The sequence below is a fragment of the Silurus meridionalis genome, chromosome 9 (assembly GCF_014805685.1).
Source record: "Silurus meridionalis isolate SWU-2019-XX chromosome 9, ASM1480568v1, whole genome shotgun sequence".
Classification (NCBI taxonomy): Eukaryota; Metazoa; Chordata; class Actinopteri; order Siluriformes; family Siluridae; genus Silurus; species Silurus meridionalis.
The window spans coordinates 16,321,560-16,342,833 of record NC_060892.1 but is presented as its reverse complement, the minus strand read 5'-3'; the positions used below and the strand labels follow the sequence as shown (position 1 = coordinate 16,342,833).

The 21,274-nt window shown below is 37.4% G+C and overlaps 1 protein-coding gene across 2 annotated transcripts; it reads right to left on the bottom strand.

Moving 5' to 3' along the window:
* Positions 1-1,388: 1,388 nt before the first annotated feature.
* cd82a (CD82 molecule a) lies at positions 1,389-20,687 on the bottom strand. Of its 2 annotated transcripts, none has more exons than XM_046857825.1 (9): positions 20,530-20,687; positions 15,131-15,203; positions 12,618-12,690; positions 6,697-6,821; positions 6,174-6,248; positions 4,405-4,503; positions 3,172-3,339; positions 2,891-2,974; positions 1,389-2,481 (listed from the first exon to the last, which is right to left on the bottom strand). In XM_046857825.1, the coding sequence occupies exons 2-9, from the start codon at positions 15,191-15,193 to the stop codon at positions 2,404-2,406; spliced, it is 765 nt and encodes a 254-aa protein (XP_046713781.1). In that variant the 5' UTR covers positions 15,194-15,203; positions 20,530-20,687; the 3' UTR covers positions 1,389-2,403. The 2 variants fall into 2 exon arrangements, with proteins under 2 accessions (XP_046713781.1, XP_046713782.1); XM_046857826.1 differs by lacking the exon at positions 20,530-20,687 and adding an exon at positions 15,864-16,032.
* Between the last annotated feature and the right edge of the window lie 587 nt (positions 20,688-21,274).

Here is a 21,274-nt window from a genome sequence, read left to right as displayed (position 1 = left end):
ATGCGATTAGTATTGAAGCAGGATGAAGGTCAAAGCGACGTCCCTTAATAACTTAAAGACTGTCAGGAATATGGCCTTGGACTTCAAAGCACTCTTTGTTTGTCCTCCTTAGTTGTTCAGCGGTTTATGGCTTCTAGATCAGGATCTGTTTAGTTGTTTTCATGTCTTCTGTTTGTATAGACTTTCCTCATTACTACATTACAACACTAGATGTGGATCAGAGCTACAATTCAAATGAAAAGCCAAAATAGCAAATGTCCATCAGCCATTTATTAATTATTTTCACAAAGTCATGAGTCACAGCTCCATACAGATCACGTTCCTTTGAAAGAAAAAGCAACTATTTCTTATTCAGATCAAGTTGAGAGACTGTTGGTTGACAAATTTTTATCATTATACCAGAATCCAAAGTGGGAACATCAGCAAAAGCTAATATGGGCAGAATATTTCCCCCACACTCGCTCGTATTTTCATTGAAGGATGAAAAAAAAGGAAAAGAAGGAGAAATGGAGAGGATGGTGAATGACTGGGTTGCCAGATTGAGCTAGGGTTAATGAGCACCAAGGTCTTCTTTTATAGAAAACTTTTTTTTTTCTTTTTCTCAAAACAAGTGAAACATGTATGCATTTTATTTGGGTTCATTCTCAATAACAGTAAGAAATGAAGAGTGTGTGTGTGTGTGTGTGTGTGTGTGTGTGTGTGTGTGTGCGCATCTTCTGCTATTTCTCTTACTTGAAATAAATAAGGCAAATCTAATCTAAAATGATACAAATGAAATGCAATACATGTCCATACAATTGCTAGAACCATGTCTTAATGTAGAAGATGTACTGCGAAGATACTGAGATAAAGGGGATTACAGAGCAGATCATATTCATAAATCAGAAATATGTCATAGTTTAGCAACATTTACGTACAATTTGAATAACAACAATAATAAAAATAATATATAATAATAATAATAATAATAATATTATTATGTAAGAAAAATTTACACATTTAACCTACTGTTGTCTTATGAATATTATCAGGAATATATTTCTAATATAGAGAAGAATTTAAACAAAATAATGTGTATTGACTTTATCTTTCTTTTCCTCTTGCAAATTCCCATTATCACACAATTTTAAATTATGACGTGTGAATTCGGTTATATTTCTTTCTTTCTTTCTTTCTTTCTTTCTTTCTTTCTTTCTTTCTTTCTTTCTATAAACTAGCCTTTCAGGAAAAACATTTAAGATTAAGACACTTACATGCATAGAGACATGTGCTCATCTTTAAATGTACCTGATAATACTGTACTGCCATCTAGTGTTCGCCTGAGGACACACTTACACAACATCCATCCATCACCACAAACACTCAAAGAAATCCCAACACAAAAACAGTTCAGTCAGGGTCAGTTCAATTTATTCTAAAAGATTTTACTTTACCTGTGTGCGTCTTGTTTCACACATGCTGCTAAATGTTTTCCAGATATATAAAAACGTGTTTGTTTTCGTACCATAAAATGTTTAACATTACTTCTCAGGACAATTTAATACAAACAAAACACGAGATGTTCTGACTGCTTTTCCAGTCTATATTTCTGTCTTCAGATATACAAAAAAAAAAAAAGTTTAGGAAAAAAAGGAAAGCTACAAATATTAAAATAACTTCATAATAATAATAATGTTCATCTTTTTTATTTTATTTATTTATTCATTTTTTTTAAAGGATGCCTCGACTGTTTTCTTTTTTTCTCAAAACAGAGTGGAGATTCGGGTGTTCTAGAGTACGTGTTATGATTAATCTTCTTTCATAAAACACCAAAAGGATTTACAAGCAAACAACAAAAAAAAAGCAGTAAGATTACAAATAAGGTATCAGGTTTGCCCTGACTGAAAAAAAAGCCCAACAGTTCAAAAATGTATGTAAAAAAAAAAAAAAAAAAAGGAATCTGTACATAACTATGATGGAAATTTTTTTTTTTCTTTCTTTCAAAGAGTAACAGCCCATTTTATCCACAAACACAAGATTTAAAGCATTACTAAATTATATACAAATGAATAACAACAAAAAAAAACAACATGGACATACAAAGAAAAAAGAAAATAAAAGTGCGAGCGATGTCAGTAGCGAGGAGTGTGTGAAGAGGAGCGTTTAGAGAAACACTCAAAAAACCTCGCATTACTTCACCGAGGAAGTTTTCTGAACCAAAGCTCACGACAAAAAACCAAAAACAAAAGTGGTGAATTAAAGAAAGTAGAACATGTTTCACACGTCACACATTTTTCTACAGCTAAAGCTTTGTTTTTTTGGGCAAGAAAAAAATAATATCACAAAACAAAACCATGTAAACTATTCAGGGAAGGTCAATATAGTTTAAGTGTAAAGTGTAAAGTGTGTGTGTGTGATTTTTCTTTAATACTTTGGCACTTTGGTGTAATCTTCCTGGTGTACGCTCTTACACAGGCCCATGGACAGGATCATGGCGAGGAGCTGCAGGAGAAACGATGGTTATTTACCAAACTCAGAAAATAGAGGAAGGAAATATTGCACAAACGCACATTCACACAATTTTAATAAATAAAAAACACAATGAACACTTCTAGATTACTTTTAGCCCGATTGACGTGCTGACTTTCCATTAGTGTGTAAACAATATATTATGTTTAATTCATGTATGAAATTGTTCTGTAATATTTAGTTATTTAATCTCTCAAAATCCATCAATAATCCCCTAAACTGTGTTTAACATTTTACATAAACTTCTAACACATGCTACTTATGTGTACTGCTGAGGCTAGCAAAATTACAATGACAATAAAGTTCAAGAATCAAATAGTAATGCTGTGTGTGTGTGTGTGTGTGTGTGTGTGTGTGTGTGTGTACAGAACATTTGTAATACCTCAATGACAGCAACCCCAAGGCAGATTCCTAGAATGACTCCATAGTTGGTGAAGAGCCAGCTCTCCACACTGAACACGCAGCCCTGAGATAGAGCATACATGCAACATGTCAACAACAACAACAACAACAACAACAACTGAGTAAAATGACACGTATAAGGTATAAACAGTGTTTTCAGTGTTATTTGATATTAGCAATATTGAATAGATATGGGAATATTTTGTTGCAGTGTTGAAGTATTCTGGATTGCAGATGTTAATGTGTGTGTTAGTACGATACCGTGCTGTACGTAGGCCAATCAGGAGACTCGCAGAAGCTGCCGTCTGTAACGTTCTCTGGTGAGGTGGAGACGTTGCGACAGGAGCAGGGGTACAGCGTATAAGAGCTGTTTTTGATCACAGGGTTTTTGCGCCAGTCATCGGGGCCTGTCCAGCCACAGCAGTTCATCTACAAACACGCCCACGCCCACATGCACAACAGTGAGAAATCTGCTGCTCTGTAATTGAACACAACTCCACCCTGAAACGCAGCCCCTCGGTAGAACCTGAGCTTTAACTTAAACACACAGACGAGAAAAAGCTTCGACAAAAGGTCGACTTTTATGATCTGAAACTATTCATCGAAATGTGACGCTATCAAGCTCGATAATTTAAGCGTTATTTTGGCATTTTAACTAAATATCTGCAAACAATGAGTTACTATTACCTCATCTGGATGCACTAGTATTTCATCCTTTTGACTTAGTATTTGTTTTTAGTTATGTTTAGTAACTTTTTTTTAGTTTAGTTTTAGTTTAGTGATGTTCACGTAAAGAACGCTTTTTTCTCCACATACTATGTATATCAAAATTTTGACTTACTTCCTACAAGTAAGTTTGACTTAGTACCTATTTTTTTTTTTTGTTTGTTTATTCATTTTGACCTGGTATGTTGCTTAAAGCTTCCAAAGCATCTCATAATTTTGACTTAGTATCTCATTATCTGTCATTATTTTTATTTTACTCATTTCTCAAGCAATCTTCTTGTTATTTTGACTTAAAACATAAATGTCAGTGGCGAGTGAATGAATTTCTGTGTAGCACAATTACACCGTACTAAAGAAACACAGCATTCCATTTACTTTCACAAAAAGTCAGCAATAAATGATCTGCTGATTAGAAACCAATGCAACAATATTTCTTTTCAGCATAACACATTTTTAGCACGTCTCTAACGACACTCCACATATACTGTTTGTGGATGGAATTATTGCTTTTCTTGCAGAATTCTTGCAATCATCAATTTTTCTTTTAATTCCTTAACAGCTCCCCTGCTGATGTACTAACGGGGCAATGAAGGTTTTGCTTTTCAGCGCGGTATGTTTTCTGCGTGTTGCCACTTTTATTGATCAGTTATGCTCTGTAAGATTTATATTGACTCTCAAGGTAAGAGAATGCTGCACAGGCACATTTTTACTGAGGCATGACTACATTGTTGCTTCCTGACAATCTCTCGTCGTTTATTCGTTACTCACACTCATCTGGATGTAGTCCCAGGCATGTTCTGCAGTCTTGTTCTGTCCCTGGTAGCTCTCCACAATTTTGGTTACAACATTAGATGCTGAACTCCTAAGCTGTGTAAGAACAAAAAAAGTAAAGAAAATAAATTATTTCACAGACCTGCACCAGCTGTGCAAAAGCTCTTTCCACTTTCAAAATTGGGTGCTATACTAGAACAAAGCCCTAATTTAATTGAATAAAAAAAAGTAATAGTATTATAATATTACATTTTGTATATATTTTAAGACAATTTACACAGAAAAAATATTGAAATACATTTCTTGAAATAATTGTATTAATAATTCTTGTTTTTTTTTTTCATTTAGAAAGAAATGAAAAAAATTATAAAAAAAAAAAAAAAAAGTTTTAAGGATGCACAAATTGGTAGACAAAACTGAGGAGCTACTGAGACAGAAAGAATAATAATCTGACCTAAAATGAACTCACTCTGAACCACAGAAACCCCTGTGTGATGTGAACATGAGGAAAAAAAAAGTGGAAGGATATTTATGCTGAAAAATCTCCTGCTCCACAGTTCAAGAAAGCCACCTGGCAGCAGATTTTATATTGTAATCCAAATCTTTCTTTAATAGTGAAATAAATCTGAGATATATATATAATCTGTCTCAGAAATGAATGCTTGCTTTGCTGGAGATCCTGGTCAAATTTCTCTTTAGGGACGAAGAATAAACTGAAGTTGGAAGAATCCCACCATCAATGTGTGTGTGCGCGCGTGTGTGTGCGTGTGTGTGCTGAACTCTCAGTGCTGACTAATTCATTATGAAAAACGAGTAGTGGGAGTGAAACTGGAACGAAGCTGAAATCTAACAGAGCACAATTCCCAGATAATATTCAGGATGCTCCTGCATGAACAGAAGCTGATGTATAACCAGGAAATATGAAACTATCTTTATTATTTGTAATGCTATTCTATACAGCTTTAAAACAACACAAGATAAAAATTCAACAAAGAAGTTAACAAAGGAGCACAGGGGAAATGTCTGGTTTGGCTGAAAACACAAATCTCTGGACACCAATATATGTCAAATACACACACACACACACACACACACACACACACACACACACACACACACACACACACACACACATATATATATATATATATATATATATATATATATATATATATATATATATATATATATATATATATATATATATATATGTGCCAGACAGAGTTTGTTTAATGTGAGCAGAAGTTTTTAGTTTGTAGAAATATGTCAAAACCGGCTTGAATAGCTCAAAAAAGTGTATTTATCACAAAGGGGAAAAAGTAGATCCGTTTATAAATAGGAAAAAACCTTGAAATGTTGCATATGATTTCTGTGATTATTAGTCTTTATTATTGCAATTAAAATAATTGTTGTGTGAAACTGCAGTTTTGTGAAAGCTCCACTGAGTGCTTTAGTTTAATGAAAAACACAAAAAGAAAAAAAGAAAAAGCACTAATTAGTTTTTAAAGAAAAGTGTATGTACCCCGTGTGTGCAATAGGGGGCAGTGTGTTCACAAGTTATGCGTATTACTATTTACCACTCATATGCTTTTTGTCAAACTCCATTGTTCTGGTAACCTGAATAAAGTAGTGGAAAATCCAGTCCAGAGACTGTGAAACATGTGAAAATGTTTATGCAAGTGCATTCTTTCAGGGTATAATAAAAAAAAATAATAAACAAATAAAACAAGGCAGGAGACAGATGCCTGAGCAATGACGTCACTCACCACATCACGCTGGAAAAAGATCAGGACTGCAGCAACCACCTGAGCGATGAGGATGAGGAGCAGGAGAGTGAAGTACTGTGGGACAAGAGCACGTTAGTCAGGAGATTAATGTAGCGTGTCTGAGCACGAATCCTGAAACAGAAAGTCTCTGGTGTAATGGGATCCACAAGGGATAGGATTACGAACAGCTGGCCTGTTTTCTTTATCTCCACGAGTGTAAGATTTTATGTGATGCGTCCGAATAGTCCACTTTTTACATTTCCATGACACAGATAGGGTAACCCTAGCAGCACACTCACACCTGAGTGTGATCACCAGTGTTCTCAACTTTAAGAACTACAAAAAATATGAGAACAGATCACCATTCCAACTCGCTAAACACTGTATGTGAAAGCCCTGCGTATTCAGCAAAAAAAAAAGGGAACTGTTATTCTTTACACTGTAAAACATTTGTGTATTTAGATCATTGTATGCATGTAGGTGTGTGCATGTTCGTGTGTGTGTGTGTGTGTGTGTGTGTTACCAGTCCGAGCAGACAGCGGATCTCATAGATTGCTCCCAGACAACCCACGAAGCCCATCACCATGGTGAATGCACCGATACCAATCACAATGTAGGAGCCCACCTTGAGCTCTGAAGAGTCCTCCTCTGCCAAAATACAAAACAGTCCAAAGATTAGCTCACAGCAAGGCTTATTTGCCTTACTGGGGGGAAGAGATGCAAATGTATATGTTTTAGGTGTTTCCATGTCTTTTACTTGATGTAGATAAATTAATAAGTGTAATTAATAGATATTTACTTTGATGCATTAACTATAAACACTTCTAAATTGCTAGGTCATAGACAGACACTGTATGGACAGAATTATCGGCCAACCGGACTTTTCCAGCCATGTGTGGTTCTTTCCCTTACTGGGACCACAAAGTTGGAGGTATACATTTGTATTTAATGTCTCTGGATGCAGTAACATAAAAAAAGTCCCTTCACTTGAACTAGGAGAGCCAAACCTGTTCCAGGTTGGAGTGGAAGATCTTAAGTAGCCTGATATAGAGCTCTGAACACCTCTGGGATGAATTGGAACGTTGACTGCACCCCTGATTTTCCTGATGCCCTTTTGACGTAATGATCACACATCTCCACAAGCACACTCCAAAATCTAGTGGAATGTTTTCCCACAAGAGTTATTAGAACAGTAAATAGGGACTTAATGTGGAAGGGGATGTTGAAAAAGCACAGACGAGACTAATTTCAGGTGTCCACAAGCATTTGCCCATTTTCTATGTCACCACCTGAGGCCTTGCATGCAAACCCATGACAGAACATGTTCCAGAGCATGTCGAAATCATGCCTCGGATGTTTCCCAGGAACAGATATCGCTTGGAGTCTCTTATTTATCCAATGTGGTTGGATATTTCTCTGCTTGGCCAACAAAAAGCGAAGCCCCAGGGCCTTTTGAGCAGTTTGTTCCCATCTGACATTTCAGAAGTACCAGATGATCTTATTACAGCCACATTTTATCGCTGCTACTTGAAATTCATTTAAACCCACATGACCGTGCTGTCCACATCTGGTTCTGTAATAACACACAACACACTGGTGCTCGGATCAGGAGGTCATGGATGACTTCTCTGGACATGCATTTAATTAAATCGTATGCTCTGAGGAGAGACTGTTATAAACATAAGCTTGTATTAACAGGTCATTTAGTGTGTTGGGCAGATTTAATAAGTTCTAGGATTATTCACAGATCATTCAGACCAATCTATTGCATTTGTCTTCACAAATAAAGAAGCTGTTGGTGTTAACTCCTTGTGCTTTTTCTCATTGTTTTTTTTTTCTCCAGTTCATCAAATCCTTTATCAAAATCACCATATTCACCCGATCAGTTAAATAATACAATACAAGTCCTCTCTTTACCTCAGTGAGGATATTCAGAAATGTTAGGAGGGCATTAGGAAACCATATGTTACTATGGTTACAGATGTTAAGCAAGAAGCTAAAGTGCTGATTAAACTGACCAGAATTACTCGTGACTTCAATGCTTGGAACTCACACCTGATTGACTCTTCTAGCAAATCAGAATCCAATCTTCTGACCATGGTATAAAAGAAAGTAGCTTTTTTTTTTTTGTGAAGTTATTTTCTTAATTATTTAGAGAGATTGAACTGATTGGAGACTGAATACACAGAATCAGACATTTGGATGAAAATGGAATAAAAATCCCAAAAAATTACTTTTGGACCTGGAAATGTTTGCAAATACAAAGAGAGTTTTTGCACCATGAGTTGCGTATGAATAAGTACAGAAAGGCATCTGAGCTTAGCAAAGAAAACAATATGTGATGGGGATGTCACTCTCAGCTGAGGTAATCATACAATCAGGTCCAAGCAGGACGTCAGAGCTCCAGTTAAAGGAACCTCTGTGTGACTCAAACATACTGTCTGATGACATGACAACGGTTCCATGTAAAAACCACAGGAATTGCGAGGCGGCTCGTAAACCTCTTTGTTAAACCCCAATGATGTCACACTTTCACTGTCAGATTGCAGCAGTACCTTCTGATCTTCTGATTTTATATTTTTTTTACCCATCATCCTATATGTCTACTCCATGGTGAGAACATTAGCACCACCACCAGCCACCTCTCTGAACAATAGCACAGTGTATGGAAAAAGACCTACGACGTAACAATGTGACATAATGACCTGATGTAATCAGCAGTACCACTCCAATGTGTGTCTTATCACACTGACGAGCATGATGCAAACACAGAAGACACGTTAATCATGGACAGTCAATCATAGCAATAGATCAGAGGAGCCTTATGGAATGCTTCTCAAGTTGGTCAGCAGATTTCACACATCAAAAATAGAGATTCATAAGCGGAAAAAAGTACTAGAGTCAATCATTAAATGACCTGTTACAACACAGTGCTATTGTGCTTTCAATTCTGATTGGTCAGTGAGCCCTTCTAATGTGCTGTTGTTTTTTTATAACAAGATGATCAACATTAACTAAAGATAAAAAAATAAATAAAAAAATAAAAAAATAAGTAAATAGGTTTTACAAATGTCCTGCTGTTTAATAAAGACAGACCCGATTGCTGTTTCTGTATTAACGTTGTACAGTAACAAGCTGTAGTCTGTAACAACTTTCCAAAACAGTCAGGCCAGAAATTATATAGAAACAAAAGAAGCTAATTTCTTTTTCCCTTATAAACTTCAAGAGAGAGAAAAAAGAACCTAGCAAGGAAAGGACTATTTATACCACCTATACTATTAATATGACTATTCACTTCGAACATAAGTGAAAAAAAACCCAGCATTTTCCATAAAATTACACGGATAAAAAGCATGAAACATTATTTGATTAACTTTGAATTAAAGACTAACAACTTGTTTCACAACAAGACAAAAAAGAAAAAAACATGCTATTCAATAAATTCAAAATTGTACTCATTGGGAAATCTGCTATGGTGTAAAAGGAACAAAAACAATTGCACATGGATGTTATAACCTGTTATAAAAGTGTTCACAGTTAAGGATTCCATATCTACAATACGTTAACTTCACTACACATTATATTATATACATTATATACAAATGTACAAGTTCTTTAAAATACAAAAAAGTAGTTTAAAGGGATTTTAAAGGGGTTTTGTGACCCAACTCTAAGTCATAGTTCATTACAGATCATTAAACGTTTTTCTGTCGAATAAAAAAAAAAGTGCTCCTAATTACTATATCTCCAGCAGCAAGAGCCAAATGAACGTTAAATCCTTATGAGATATTTAAAAAAAGAAAAGCATATTGCTTTCTGCAAGCTTAACCGCAGAGACTGAACCTCAAAGCATCAGAGAAACAAGTTTTAACAATAAACAAAAGCAAAGTTCATCAACTAGAAGAATCCGTAAAGGGAAAGGGAATATGCAGACGTGACCGTGTTCTCAAGCTGTACGCAGTTTCACACACGTGTTCTTTGCATTGTGTATGTTCGGCCCGGATAGCTCCGTGTGTAACGGAAACATGACGAGTCCCCGGGGATCAGAGGGCTGCAAAAGCTGCTAGCGGCTGGATCAGAGGAACAATAGTGTTCTGTAAACTTGCTTTCTTTTCAATCCATGGAAAAAAAAGGGACATAAAAAAAACTGAGCAAGCAAGGGGGGACGGAAGAGGGATCCCTGAGAGAACCAACAAATGTCCACCAACTATCGCTAACGGCAGGAATGAGCCCGTGTGCTGAAACATACAGGTTTGTTCATGACCCAGACCTATAGAGGTCATGAAGCGTTCCACGACATGGACACTAAATAATACAATAAAAGAAGCAGGGAAAAGTTTACTTACAGCTCATCAAACCCCCAAAAATGAAGGTTAAGTTCATGTGAAATAAGGGTTAAACAATTACAGGTTACTGTGCTGAGCAACGGAAAAACAGCTCAGATTTCACTCATAGCTGCATTTCACTGCACCAAATGTGAACCCTGAGGCCTGTTCTGGTGTCGTTTACACCGCTGGGTGTTTGGAGTGCCAGTGTGGAGAAAATGTCTCATGTCAGTTTGTCATATTCGTATTGTACTACCCCAGAATGTTGTTTAGCATGTCTTTGTACGCTTTAGCATTGAGATTTCTTTTAGAACTAATGTTGTAATGTTCCAGCATGAAGATGCCCCTTCATGAAGGTTAACGTTGCAATAAAAGACCTTGAACGTCCTACACAGCGCCTTAAACCCCACTGAACTTATTTTGGGATGAACTGGAACACCAACTGCACCCCAGACCTCCACAACAACATCAGAGCCTGATTTCTCTAAAGCTCTTGTAGCTGAATAAACACAAATTCCTTCCAGCCGTGCTCCAAAATCCAAAATCTTCACAGAAGAGTGGAAATAAATACAGGATGAAATGTCAAACATGTACTTCATGTTATTAAATTGTTATTTGAACAATTTTCATTGATCAAGACAGAACAGATGAGACAACATGACTAAAGATGCGAGGAAAAGGTGGATGGGCTTGTAGTCCAATCTACAACATTTCAGTTATACATTTGAGTTCAGTTCCAGTTTCCAGAACAGATTATTATGTGTCTGGCTTTTCTCTAAGTTTTGATGAGTCAGAATGATTCCTGAGCGACTAATGAAAATGACAGATCGAGTAAAATCAAGGATAAAAAAAAGTAAGTAGATAATGATGAAAAGGGTGAATGAATCTGTTTAATGTTAACTGTGTGTTTAGAGCTACAACATGTTGGGATGTCAGATGTTTGTTTATGAACTCGGTTTAGGCAGGAATTCTGAGTTGAATGACCGCTTCAGTGGAGTTTAATAGATTGCAGCATTGATTTCGTAGCGCTCAAAACACCTAGAGAGCTTTCGCTTGCTCCAAATCGACCTATCAGTGGAGGAGGGAAGATGTGTGGTTTGTTTTTTCTGATGTGTAATAAATTGCCTGGCGTGTATTCCTAGCTGTGTGGTGTTTACAGTAGGCGTTCTTCAGTAACTGAGATGTTCTATATTAACTTTGGTGCAGAACCGATATCAAGAGTGTAAAAAAAAAAAAGAGCCTTCAGCTGTTTGGAATCCTCGACGCGTTAAGCTGATGTGTGGAAAGAGACGACTCTGTTCATCTGCTCATCTCAGATCGTGTCGCAAAGCAGATTCATTCACGCCGATGACTAACGGGTATCTCAGAGCTGACGCGATGCATGCTAATGAACAAGCACATAAATGAGTCCAGTGTGAAGTGATTATAGCACCTGCATGCTGCCTCGGGTCACGATGCGTCACCCTCGTGCTGGCAGGCTGGTTATCCGCACCACTTGTGAACCCGGGCTCTATTCCACAGAACACACAGACCCACTGACCTGTCCATGTCTGTTTTTGTGCTCTCGTGTGTGCGCATTAATACGAGTGCACAAAAACGAATTTTGTCTTACAGAATCTGTCTAACAGCCTACATCACACGATGTCGCAAACAGACGCCCCTGCAAAATCACACACAGATGGTCATGTAAAAAAAGGTCCCACACTGCCGAGTCACAACATCGTGAGTCAGAAAGGCAGCTCAGGGTGAGAGCTAACAAGAGCTGCTGCTAATGAGAGAGTGTAAAAGCAAAGCCAAAAAAAAAAAAAAAAAAAGCCCTCTCATTGCCTCTTAACAACAATGAAATTAAAACTACATGAAACGAGCAAATGAAAAGGCCTTATTTTATGCCCTACTCTGTCCAGAAACAAAATTACATTATATGAAATTAAATAGATTATCTCATACACATAGAGAGACAGTGAGAGAGAGAGAGAGAGAGAGAGAGAGAGAGAGAGACAGTGAAAAAGAGAGAGACAGTGAAAAAGAGAAAGACAGTGAAAAAGAGAGAAATCCTAATTATTATTGGATTTTCTTATCATGAGGTCGATTGCACTTTGATTACACGGAGAATGCTTACGCAAGATGGCAATGAAGCTCTGATTGTCCAGGAGGATCCAGAGTCCAAAACCCATAATCAGGGCTCCAAAGACCTAAAAAGTACAGAGAGAAAACAAAAATGAATCAAAAACTGGAGAAAAAGGGGGAAAGCAGGGCCTCACATTTTACATTTACAAGTTAGTTGTTCCAAATCACTTGGACAGGAAGAAATGAGGAAAGCGTGTGTGTGTGTGTGTGTGTGTGTGTGTGTGTATACACTCTGCCAGAAATTACTTGAGACAGTAAGAAGTTTTAACCATAAGTTTTTTCCAGGAGCCGTCTCTCTCTCTCTCTCTCTCTCTCTCTCTCTCTCTCTCTCTCTCTCTCTCTCTCTCTCTCTCTTTCAAACATCTGGAATTGATTGAGCAGTGGCTCTGCGTGGCAGCAGGATGAAGAGGAGGAGGAGAGGAGGAAGAGTTACAGCGGATGTGGCCTCTGTTGGAGAACACCATAACCTGCCTTAAACGCACCCCATCAATCTTCAGTTCATAGATTAGTTCAACACTAGGCTCTGCTGTTTTTTGTCGTTTTTTTGTATTTTTAGCTTTTCCAATAGCTTTTGCTGCATTGTGTACAGTAGCACCACTGTATCATGATGCCTTTTATTTCTCTTTAAACACAGCAATCTGCCATCAATTCCACTTTTTGACTAAGGAAAACTTCACATTGTCGAACTAAGTTAGCTTCAGATCTCAATTACATTATAGCAGCAAGAAAACAGCCATTCCCTCAAAAACCTCTCTGTAGAAGTTAACAATGAAACAAATTGATACACAGCATGCTCTTTTGTTCCTGGGAAACCGCAACATAGAGAAAACTCAATTATGTTTTCACCGTCACATTTAAAGCTGTGGAACATCCGTGAATCCAATGTGTTCCTGTCAGTGTATTTCCATTCCCTCACTTTCTTTTGATGTCCATGACCCAAGTTGGTTGTCGCCATGTTTATGAGAAACTCGCAAACTCCAATGTCCTGCAGATGTCATAACACTTCAAGATACCAAGCGCTGACACTGGAGACTCCTTCCATACAGGTTGCAAAATTAAATAAATATTAAATCCCCTCGCAGAACTTCACTGCATCAGCAGCTTCACATACATTTAGCAACATTAGGAACGAGCTGTTACTACAGAAACTGGACTGCATCAGACTAAACAGATCATTAAAAAAAAATTTTATCCACACCTTCTGAACACTCAATTTAATACGGTTCTAATACGCAATTACAGAATAAGACCATACAGTGGATAAAGTTCTGTACGTTAGAGGATCGTCAGTATAGATATACCAGATCTCTAAAAATAAAATCGCTGCTCCTGAAATAACCGGTGCTCCTGAATTACACATTGTAGTAACGAAGGCTGTAATCCATCTATCCATTCATCATTTCTCTACTCATTTCTCTCTTTCATTCCCAGTACAACTTCAAGCCCAAACATCTCAAGGTTTTTTTTTTTTTATCGTCCTCCTGTGGCGCAGCTTTGATCCAAACATATGTGTGGGGGTTAATTCTACAGCTCCTGTAAAATTTGTTAGGAACGAATGATTGAAGGCTGTGATTTAGAGGGCGGACTCCTGGGTTAGAGTTTTCATTTACTCAGGGTTGGAGCAGACGCAGCAGACACGGGGACCAGCAGAGAACCGGGTAGTTATCTCCTCTGTAATTACAGGAACGGTTTGAGACAGAGTTTTGGGAGAGAGATTGACTGATAGAAAGAGGAATAGAATGCTAGCTAGCTAGCTAGATGGATAGATATAACTTAACGAGATCTTACGGTTTCCTATGTTACCCACAAGCGGCTGATAGTGTTGCGTTTAAATTTCTCCTTCTCTCTATCCAGCTCTACTGTGTAATGTGGTGGCGCATGAATGTTTTATCCTGTTCGACCCCCTCAGCGTTTATTCTCTTATCTCCTGGAACTCATCTTGCAACTATGCCGTCTCTCTCGTCATCCAGCAGATCGCAATCTTTGTCCTTGTACAGCTGGAGTGCATTGTGAGACTTTGGAACCTTCGAAGAATACTTTAGCACGTATCCTCACTTCTTCTGCGGTGGATTTTGCACAAATTCGACATTGAAAGTTGCTTAAAAAGTAATCCCAGGAGGAATAAAAAAGTTATTTTGGTAACTGCCCCAGCACTTTAAACAGCACTTCTTTAAACAGCACATTTGTAACTGCACTAGTGTACACACTGCTTCCTATTTCTTACAACCAAAACAAATACATAGCATAGAGGAATCCTTGACCTATAACTACAATTTAATCAGTAGATTGGGGGGAGGGGGGTGACTGACTAGAACTGTGAGGGCGTGCCAAAATATACAAAGAACGGTTGCATAGTTTCGATGGAAGTTACATAAAGTCACCCACTCACCTTAAAGCCCTGCCCACCCAAAACCAGTGCATGAAAATTGTGCATTTATTTATTTATTGATTGATTGATTGAAGTCAGGTTTGTGGAGTCTTAAAGTTGACGAGAAGCATACTCACAAAGAACAGGAAGTTGAAGAGAAACAGAAAGTACTTGGTGACTGAGATGCAAACTTTGCCCATTTTGCTGACTCTGAAACAGAAAAAAAAACAACAGATCAAAAAAGATTTTTCAGGACAGTGTATATTCAAAACATAAGTGATGATTACATGAAAACACATGAAAGAATGTGAGTAAAACGAGGGCAAGTTCGAACAAATATTACAAAGTATAGAACAGAACGCAGATACAGGGCTTAAGATGGTTCGGGATCTTTCAGGAATCTGTAATGCTGCAGTTATATTACATATTAATACAGAAAAGCTAACACGCTAACTGTGCAACAAAGGTGTCAGACATTACGCAGTCAATGTCACAGGTTAAATCAGTAAAAGAATCCGAAAAATCAGAAACTTCCCTTGTAGTGTCTCGTGACATCTATAAACAGCGAATTCATTTTTACAACCAAAATGTTTAATCAATAACACAATGGGAAGTTTCATCATTCTGGTCATGAGCATTATCTTATGTACACACTGATAACCAGAAACGTATTGAGATTCTTATTTAGGTTTTGTTGTTGTATATACATACAAACTTTACCTACATGCTATGCTGCAATTCACGCATCATAGAGATAGCTTTCAAAAAATCTGAATGTTAGATATAGAAATAAAATAAATACATAACCAAAACGATTGCAATTATTATTATGAATCGATATTAATAACAATCAATAAACAATTCTCTTACCTAGATCGGCTTATAAACAGTGCGAAGGCACAGTGCTACAACGTACTTCAGTTTTATGACAATAAAAGACAAGAAACCGGTTTGCGTGTGTGTGTGTGTGAAAATGCCGGAGGCTAATCAGGGAATAAAGAGATGTAATACCCTTGTGAATGCATAGCTAACAAACGAGACTGTAGAGAAACACAAAAAATTGAATTCAGAAGAGGAGCGTTGTTATAACAGAAAGGAAGAAAAAAACGATCAGGCAGTGCACTAAAAAAAACAAAAACAAAACAGAGACCCGCCCACCTCATTTGTGATTGGCCAGCGAATGTACAGACACAGAAAGTTTCTCCATAGTCGTACAGTACGACCATATACAATTTGGAAACGTCGCATTTAAATCAAATAAACTTTACATTTTGAATGATTTCTATCAAAGACAAATCTTAAATTTGTATACATTTTCAAACTCATTTTATATATCCATTACTTATTTATTAAAATAGTGCAACAAGATGTTCAGTTGACTAGTTTTTTGTGCATAAATCTTTTTTTCTTGCTTCCATGTTTTACTGAACCAGTCAAGATACAAACATGTCAAGTAACACTTTATTTATAAACAAGACAGACAATGATGCAACTGTAGCCATGAAGAAAAAATAAGATGAGCATTAATAAGTGTTTCCTGTTTTCCCGCCACCTTTTTAAGGGACAGCTAACATTTTTGGCGGGATTTATAACAACCGAAAGATCAGGGTTTGTTTGTGGATGATTCTTTTAAAAAAAAACTAAAACGTAAACCAGAGTAAATTAGCAAGGTAATGTGTCCATTTATAACATCAAAGATATTTGAGAAAATAAAAGTAAGTCAACATTAATGAACGTATCGTGTATTTAGGATTTTCGTGTGGAAGGTTATCGTCTCCAGCGAAACTTGAAATTCCCACAAATGTCTGTTCTGACTGAGCAAAAAGCAGCCAAAAAATATCAAGTTAAAAGACTCCATGCCACTTCTCTCCAACCTTATAAAATCCTCCTCTGCTCAATTTCCTCGTCTAAATCGTAAATTTCAAAGCACTGCTATTTTTATCTGTATGTCTGAGGGAAGAGCAAAAGTATGAAGGATCACATTACTGCCTGATACTTGCTCCATTTGCTTATCAGACACTCGTGAAAAAGTACAAGATGATGAAGAACTGAGGAAGAAGAGAAAGAAGGAAAAAAAAAAATCCTTGAAAATTTTCCAAACCAGTTAAAACTATACAAAAGTGAAGAGAGAAAAGAAACAAACAGAAAAACTTCACGTGACTACGACTAATCCCTTCCTCCTTTAATAAACGAATCCTAAATGAAATCCTGATCATGTCAATGCTGAGATGTGGAAAATAATCCTAAAAGAACACTGGTATTCTTCTGTGAGCAGATAAATAAGGCAACTGTTCCAGCCTCTGGGAGAAACACACACAACTTTTTTGCATGCATTTATTTGAAAAAAATAAAATCAAATAAAATAAAAAAAGGAAGAAAAAGAAAGAAAGAAAATATATCGGGTCTATGAGAAGGAGGGGGAGGGGGCGTCATAATAGATGACTAATGAAGCTACTTTAAGCATGTATGATCTGTTTCAGGTGTGCATGTTAGAACATCTGGACTTCTAAAAACATCTGGAAGAAGTGTTAGAAGTTCCCTAAGGGGGGAAGAGCTGAAGTTCCTTAGGATGCAACGTGTATATACACACACACACACACACACACACAAAAAAATACATGCACGTGCACACACACTAAGGATCTAGTTAACACCAAAGGTTCTTCCTCTATCTAACCAAACACACACACACACACACACCCTGCAGAGAGACAGGGCCAGCTTTGATTTCCCACAACAACAAAGGGAGCTTTCAAACGACGCTTTTCACAGCTTACAAAAGGAGAAACTCTACACACACTAAAGACGCACACTGGCTTAAATGCCACACAATGAGTTGCGCTTCTTTTTTGTTTTCCTTCCAAAATGAGGAGCGTGAAATTCGATCAAGGATCCCCAAAAACACGCTTCCCCAATCGAGCCAAATAAGAACATATCAGTCCCTAAATGTGACAGCAAGCAGCACCGCTGCACATGTCCTGACCCGACCCGACTCCTGGTGAAAGCAGACGACGACTGCACGGCCATTTAAATAAAAACCCGTCCATTCTTTCTCCCTGTCCCAGACAACTTAATTCAGTCTCGTGAATGCCCTGGTCGGGTTGCTAAGGCAACCATAGGAATGGAAGGGTAAAAGAAAATGAGGCGCACAAGTGGATCCTCTTGAGAAAGCAAACACTCTCACGCTCCGTGACATGTACACAGGACCGAGGGGGAGTGTTTGAAGCAGGGTCTGATTTGGAGGGTTAAATCTGGCACCTGAAGACAACGACTCGTAGTCAATCTCATCAAGTGGGGTCCTGGATGTGGTCCTCGAAAAGGCCGATAGGAAAAGCTTAACCCTACGCCCATTCATTCAAGCAAGTAAAACACTGCTTGTCGCATGTGGGTCTGCACTTTTTCTTTTATTCCATATAACATGTAAAAAAGAACATTTTACATGTTACATACATTTACATTTTACATAAGAATGTTTAATGTCGACTTTTTATTTATTTATGTTTAATGTTACTCTTGCTGTTTTACTCTCTATGAACGTCTCTCCTGAAACGTGAGAAACCGCTTACATCCCTATTCAATACATTGTTTTATCATTAGGAAACATGGGGCAAAGCTAGCTATAGTCAAGCTAGTCAAGAGTCCATGAAAGAGACATTTAAACCATTAAACATAACATTCATAAAAAAATTCAAATTATAGCTTTGTAAAAATATGCATGAATATGCAAATTATCAACTGAAATCCATAAAAACAGTCATTTAGCAAAACGAGTCTGTTTAGTGTTTAACGTTAAGTGAACCAGCTCACGTTAGAAAAATCTGAACATCATCAGCTAAGCTAGCATGCAATATCATGATTCTTTTATTCTTGGACGTGATTGGATACTGTAACTCCATCCCCTTTAGTCAATTTTACAGAGAAAATTGCAAAAAAATTAAAAATAAATGTTTTGTTACAAAATCAGTTAAACAAAACAATCAGTTACAAACAACAAAGGCACGTTTTTGAGTTCCGGGGTGTAAAAAAGTCTCATTGAAGAAGTGTACAGTTGCACAATACAAAAAAACGGATGCTCAAAGTAAACTTCCTGCTGGATTGAAGACAAATGTGGAATGCAGATGAACTAGAAAGCTTTTTGAAAGCTCGGTAATGGCCATGTCGCCTTCGAGTGAAAGATGACAGGACGGGCTAAAAGTGTACACTATTTTAGGGAACATTTACTGAAACGTACACAGTTTACATCGCACAGCGGAGAGACATTAAATTACAGCCAACTGTGTTCAACAGCGAAACATGTGTTTCCCGTTAGAACTTCACATCGAAAAACCTACGCCAGATTCTGCTGGAAAGCCGGAGTTGACCTACATTTCGAAAAAGCGTTCCCTCCTTCATCACCACTATCATCATAAGGAGGGCATTAACCCCCAGTGACAGATGTCCTATTAATTCACTGGGAGGAAGAAAAAAAAAAGCAGAAGAAGCTGACACACAGCGATGGTATTTAACTGCAGTGTTGATTCAATCAAAAGCTTGACGAACTCACAAACAGCTGAATATTTGTCATTTGGTTGCACTTTCTGTTTACGACTCTCTGTGGAACGTAAATAAACCTTACCAAGGAGTCAAGACACAGAGACTATAAAGAAAAGTCTCAGTTTTATACATATAAAACTGTTTAAAAATAAATATCAACAATTTTTATTATTAAATTTAATGATAATACCAAAAGCAAAAAGTAGAAACACCACTTAGCTCCTAGAATCAACATAATAGAAATCACCTCAGGAGAATCTCAAATCTAAAATCATAGTCATATTACTTTTTATCTGAGATGTTGGAATTTTCTTTTTAGTTCTAAACAAAAATTACCTACTTTGGAAAAGGTTTTGGAAAGTTTTCTAAAACTCTTTTTTCTTTTTTTTTGCATTGTTTTGTTAGTACTGTTCATTTTCCATTTCATTACTTCCATTTCTACTAACGATTGTATATAAAGTTTTGGGAATGAACGATGGTTTATTTTTTTAGTTTCTGTAATAAAATCAAGCAAACAATCACATCGTGTATCGGGGTATCACATCTAAAATCGTCGGAACCCTATTAATGGGGAAATTAGATGGTTTTGGAAATTAGATAATAAAAGAACTCAAAATGATTTTTTAGTTTAACATCTTTAGGCTGCGCGTCGAACTCCATTTTGGTTTTCAGTCAGAAACACAACGACAGACTGTTTTTTTTTTTTTTCTTTCACCTCAGAAATTACTGAGGATCTCGAGCGCAGCTCGCGCCACATCAGCGTCTCTCTTTCACTAACGCGCTCGCGCTCACACACACACAAACTCCACGAGGACTCATCTGATGTAACAAAACTACAGCACGCGCCCCAAACAGGCGCAGTTTTCTGTCTAATATGCACGAGGATTTAACACGAAAAGCTTTTCCCGAGATCTCTCTCTGTCTCTGTCTCTCTGTCTCTCTCTCTGTCTCACTCTCTCTATACATTCTCCCTCCGACGAGCCGCACTGTCTGTAACACTCACCTGGGTTTAATATTTTGCTTTTTTTTCTGAAGAAAAATGTAAGAGTCCAACAGCTGTCAGTCGCGCACTGCAGTCAGCGTCCGGAAGCACTGTGTTGTTGACTGAAGTGACGCCTGAACTCAGACTCACACACACACTTACACAATGTGGCAGAATGCACAATTCACTCCCACGCAAGCGCTCGCGCTCGCGCTCTCCACCAAGCGGCAGAGGATCGTCATGGAAGACGATCAAACACTCAAACACACGGGCGCGCGCACATATACACACACACTCAAACACATACTTAAACCCACATGGAGACACACACACACACACACACACACACACACACACACACACATATATATATATATATATATATATATATATATATATATATATATATATATATATATATATATATATATATATATGTAGAATGGCTGCACATCTTTAATGCAGTCATCGTTGATGCAGATTGATATAAAACGTCTCAGAATGCAGTGGCGCTACACAAGGGTAATGTGTCACCTGTACAATTAGAGACCTACAAGATCAACATTTGCGGCATTTGGAAAACACCTTTCTCCAGAGTAACTTACATTTATTTCATTTATACAACTGAGGAGTTGAGGGGTATCGGCTTTCCAATGGCAGTTAATGTGGAAGGGATCTGAACTCACAACCTTCAGATCAGAATTTCAGCATCATACCCAGTGAGGTACCACCAAGCTTCAAAAAGCTTCAGTTTAATAAACAAGCT